Source organism: Telopea speciosissima, chromosome 4 (assembly GCF_018873765.1).
Source record: "Telopea speciosissima isolate NSW1024214 ecotype Mountain lineage chromosome 4, Tspe_v1, whole genome shotgun sequence".
NCBI classification, from domain to species: domain Eukaryota; kingdom Viridiplantae; phylum Streptophyta; class Magnoliopsida; order Proteales; family Proteaceae; genus Telopea; species Telopea speciosissima.
Window position 1 is genome coordinate 53,391,621 of NC_057919.1, and position 3,559 is coordinate 53,395,179.

At 41.1% G+C, this 3,559-nt stretch overlaps 1 protein-coding gene across 1 annotated transcript; it reads right to left on the bottom strand.

Moving 5' to 3' along the window:
- Positions 1 to 433: 433 nt before the first annotated feature.
- Positions 434 to 3,252, bottom strand: LOC122657863 (adenosylhomocysteinase-like). Its single transcript, XM_043852658.1, has 3 exons — positions 3,238 to 3,252; positions 2,445 to 3,160; positions 434 to 1,435 (listed from the first exon to the last, which is right to left on the bottom strand). Exons 2-3 carry the CDS (start codon positions 3,156 to 3,158, stop codon positions 689 to 691), a joined length of 1,461 nt encoding a protein of 486 aa, XP_043708593.1. The 5' UTR covers positions 3,159 to 3,160; positions 3,238 to 3,252; the 3' UTR covers positions 434 to 688.
- Between the last annotated feature and the right edge of the window lie 307 nt (positions 3,253 to 3,559).

The window sequence follows — 3,559 nt, forward strand, 5'->3', positions numbered from 1 at the left end:
CATTTCTTATTTGTATTCTTTAAAACTTTTGAACATCTAATCGATTCATAAATTTTTGTAATTTATAGTGTTCATAAAATTTTTGTAATTTATATTAATCTATTAGTGCATCTCTATTTCTTTTTCTTTAAGATACACTTTATATGAATTTTAAATAATTTTTAATGTCCTAACATCATTAATTTTATATGGATTATAATATTATTGCCATTTTTGTAATTTATAATAACCATTACAAATGGCCGTAGAAACAGGTTTTATCAAACACCTTTACTATACTAAAAATGTTCAGGATACGTTCTTGGAACAGATTTATCAAACAGCATTTGCAACCCGAAACGTTATTCTGGAAACAAAAACACCAAAATACATTTTTTATTTTTGGTGAAAAACGAAACAAAAACACACATAACGTTATCAAACGGTACCGAAATGTACTGAAACGCAACTTTTCATTCATTGAATATCATATCCATCCAAACAAACCCACAAGCATCTCACCCTTATTCAAAACCCAAGGTCTTCTTGTTAACTATTCTAACAGAGGCCCATTCACTCCTCTCTCCCCCTTCCTTCTCCTCCCATCTCCAGCCATCACAAAACTACCTTGATAAACTAGAAATATTTAATTTAAAAAAAAAAAACCAAAATAATCAATGCTTTGAATCTTCGGCTCTCTCTCCAGATCTTAGTACCTGTAGTGTGGAGGCTTGTATGGACCCTCAACAGGCACACTAATGTACTCTGCTTGGTCAGGAGAAAGCTTGGTGAGGTTGGCCCCGAGTTTTCCAAGGTGAAGTGCTGCGACCTTCTCATCAAGGTGTTTGGGTAGAACGTAGACCTTCTTCTCATACTTGCTAGTGTTCTTTTCCTTCCAGAGCTCAAGCTGAGCAATAACCTGGTTGGTGAACGAGCAAGACATCACAAAGCTGGGGTGGCCAGTGGCACATCCAAGGTTCATCAGACGCCCCTCAGCCAATATGATGATGCCCGATTTGGTGTCCGGGAAGACCCACCTGTCTGTCTGGGGCTTGATTGTGATCCTCTTCACGGCGGGGAATGTCTCGAGACCAAGCATGTCGATCTCATTGTCAAAGTGACCTATGTTGCAGACAATGGCATTGTTCTTCATCTTCCTCATATGGTCGACCATGATAATGTCCTTATTTCCAGTGGTGGTAACAAAGATGTCAGCTTCTGACAGCACATCTTCAAGGGTCAAAACCTGAATACCTTCCATCAAAGCCTGGAGGGCACAGATAGGGTCGATCTCAGTCACAATGACACGGGCACCAGCCTGCTTGAGGGCAGCAGCACAGCCCTTGCCAACATCTCCATAACCACAGACCACAGCAACCTTACCGGCAATCATAACATCTGTGGCCCTCATCAAGCCATCAGGGAGGGAGTGGCGGCATCCATAGAGGTTGTCAAACTGTCAAACAGGAAAGACAAAAGATGATTTTAGGGCAGAAAACTAAATATTTGCGTGCCACTTGCAGCAAAACACAAACAAAATTGTTGGGGAGCTCATTATATCAAAGCAAGAAATTAGTATATATTAAAATTAAAGAATCGAAGTGCAGAAAATTAAAAACCCTGAGAAGTAAAAAGATAACTCTTTTTTATTAGAATTGTGAATCAAAAGAAAAAAAACAAATTAGCAAATAGCCAGAATTACACATGTAGACAAGCGAGAACAATACAACTCGCTGTAGGGGGAACCCAAACTTCTAAAAATCAAGTTCCTAGCAGAGTCAAAGCTAGATCTTAGATACCCCAATTAAACTATTAATCTACTTTTGCAATTCAACCATTCCAGCAATCGAGAGACTTCAGAAACAAACAGACCAACAAAGATGAAGATCGCATCAGTAGCAAGACCAGCAAGCTCACATTCCAAAATGAACGAACGGAAAACAAAAGAGGTTAATAAAGACAAAGTTGTGAAACTTCCGTATGAAGCAAAACCCGACATATCTGGATGCGGAAGCAAAATTCAGTTTTCAGAAACTACACGTGAAAATTTATGAGATTCCGAGAGAATAATTGAATTTTGAAATAGAGAGCATTCTGAAACTTGAATTCGAAGCATGTCCGTAAAGATCTGAACAACTAAAAGAACAGTTAGACAACCACCACCACAAGAAGTTAAATTAAAACGCCGCACAAGAAATAGATTAAATCTTCAAATCAGATCACAAGCAAGAAATTATTTTTTCTTGGCAAGGCTATAATTCTGAGTCGAAATCAGTAGCTATTGTTTTTCAGATGCGGTACCACCATACAGTACAATGACCAGCATTAATTGAACATTTTCAAAATGTACAGAAAGGGAGAGAAAGACAAAACAGATCATATAAACCCTAGATCTGGATCGTATAAACAAAAATTCGAAAACAAAATGACCTGATTAATGAGATATAAAAGAAGAAAAAGGGTACCTTGCTCTTGGTAACAGAGTCATTAACATTAATGGCGGGGAATAGCAATGTGCCGTTAGCTTGCATCTGATACAGTCTCTTGACACCGGTGGTGGTCTCCTCAGAAACACCAACCAAAGTCGACTTCATCTTGCGATACTTCTTTGGGTCAGTCTTCAACCCATCCCTAATAATCGTAAGCACGATCTGAAACTCAGCGTTATCAGTCGAGGCCGGATCTGGCATCTTCCCGGTCTTCTCGAACTCCTCCTCGGCTTTCACTCCCTCATGGATGAGCAAAGTAGCATCACCACCATCATCAACAATGAGATGTGGACCACCATTAGGACCCCAATCAAGAGCCCTCTCAGTGCACCACCAGTACTCCTGAAGGGTCTCACCCTTCCACGCGAAAACGGCAGCACTGTCACGAGCGATGGCGGCAGCGGCATGATCCTGTGTAGAGAAAATGTTACAGGAGCACCAGCGAACCTCAGCACCCAGAGCAGTTAAAGTTTCGATGAGAACGGCAGTTTGAATGGTCATGTGAAGGGAACCAGTTATTCTAGCTCCTTTAAAGGGTTGCGCAGAGCCGAATTCGGTTCTGCAAGACATCAAACCAGGCATCTCGACTTCGGCGAGCTCGATCTCGAGGCGACCGAAATCGGCTTGAGACATATCTTTAACCTTGTATTCCCGACCTGATGAGGTCTTCTCTGCAACGAGCGGCACCATTGCCATTGCTTCAAAGCCAAAAAACCCAAGAATTAGATCTGAAGCTTCTGGTAAAGAATAGGGCAGAGAAGGGAGTGAGTGTGCGAAGAGAGGAAAGAAGGGAAGGAGTTTTTATAGCTGAAATGGGCTGGTGTAGATCTGACGGGTTGAGATCCATCCGATGCGGGGGACTCGGGAGTGTTAGGGGGTGGGACCCACATTCGATTTTTCTATTACGGAATTACCCTTGAATCTTGTTTGGAATTACAGTGTTTGAACGTAAATCGAATTTTTAAATTGAAAATATCTGGAAATGTAGTTGGGAGGTTGGTGTGTGTGGGGAGACAGGGAGGGAGGCAGCGTGAGGTGCAGTGATGTGAACATATCGCGATTCACAAGTCCATATCAAGTGAAGTAAAAAA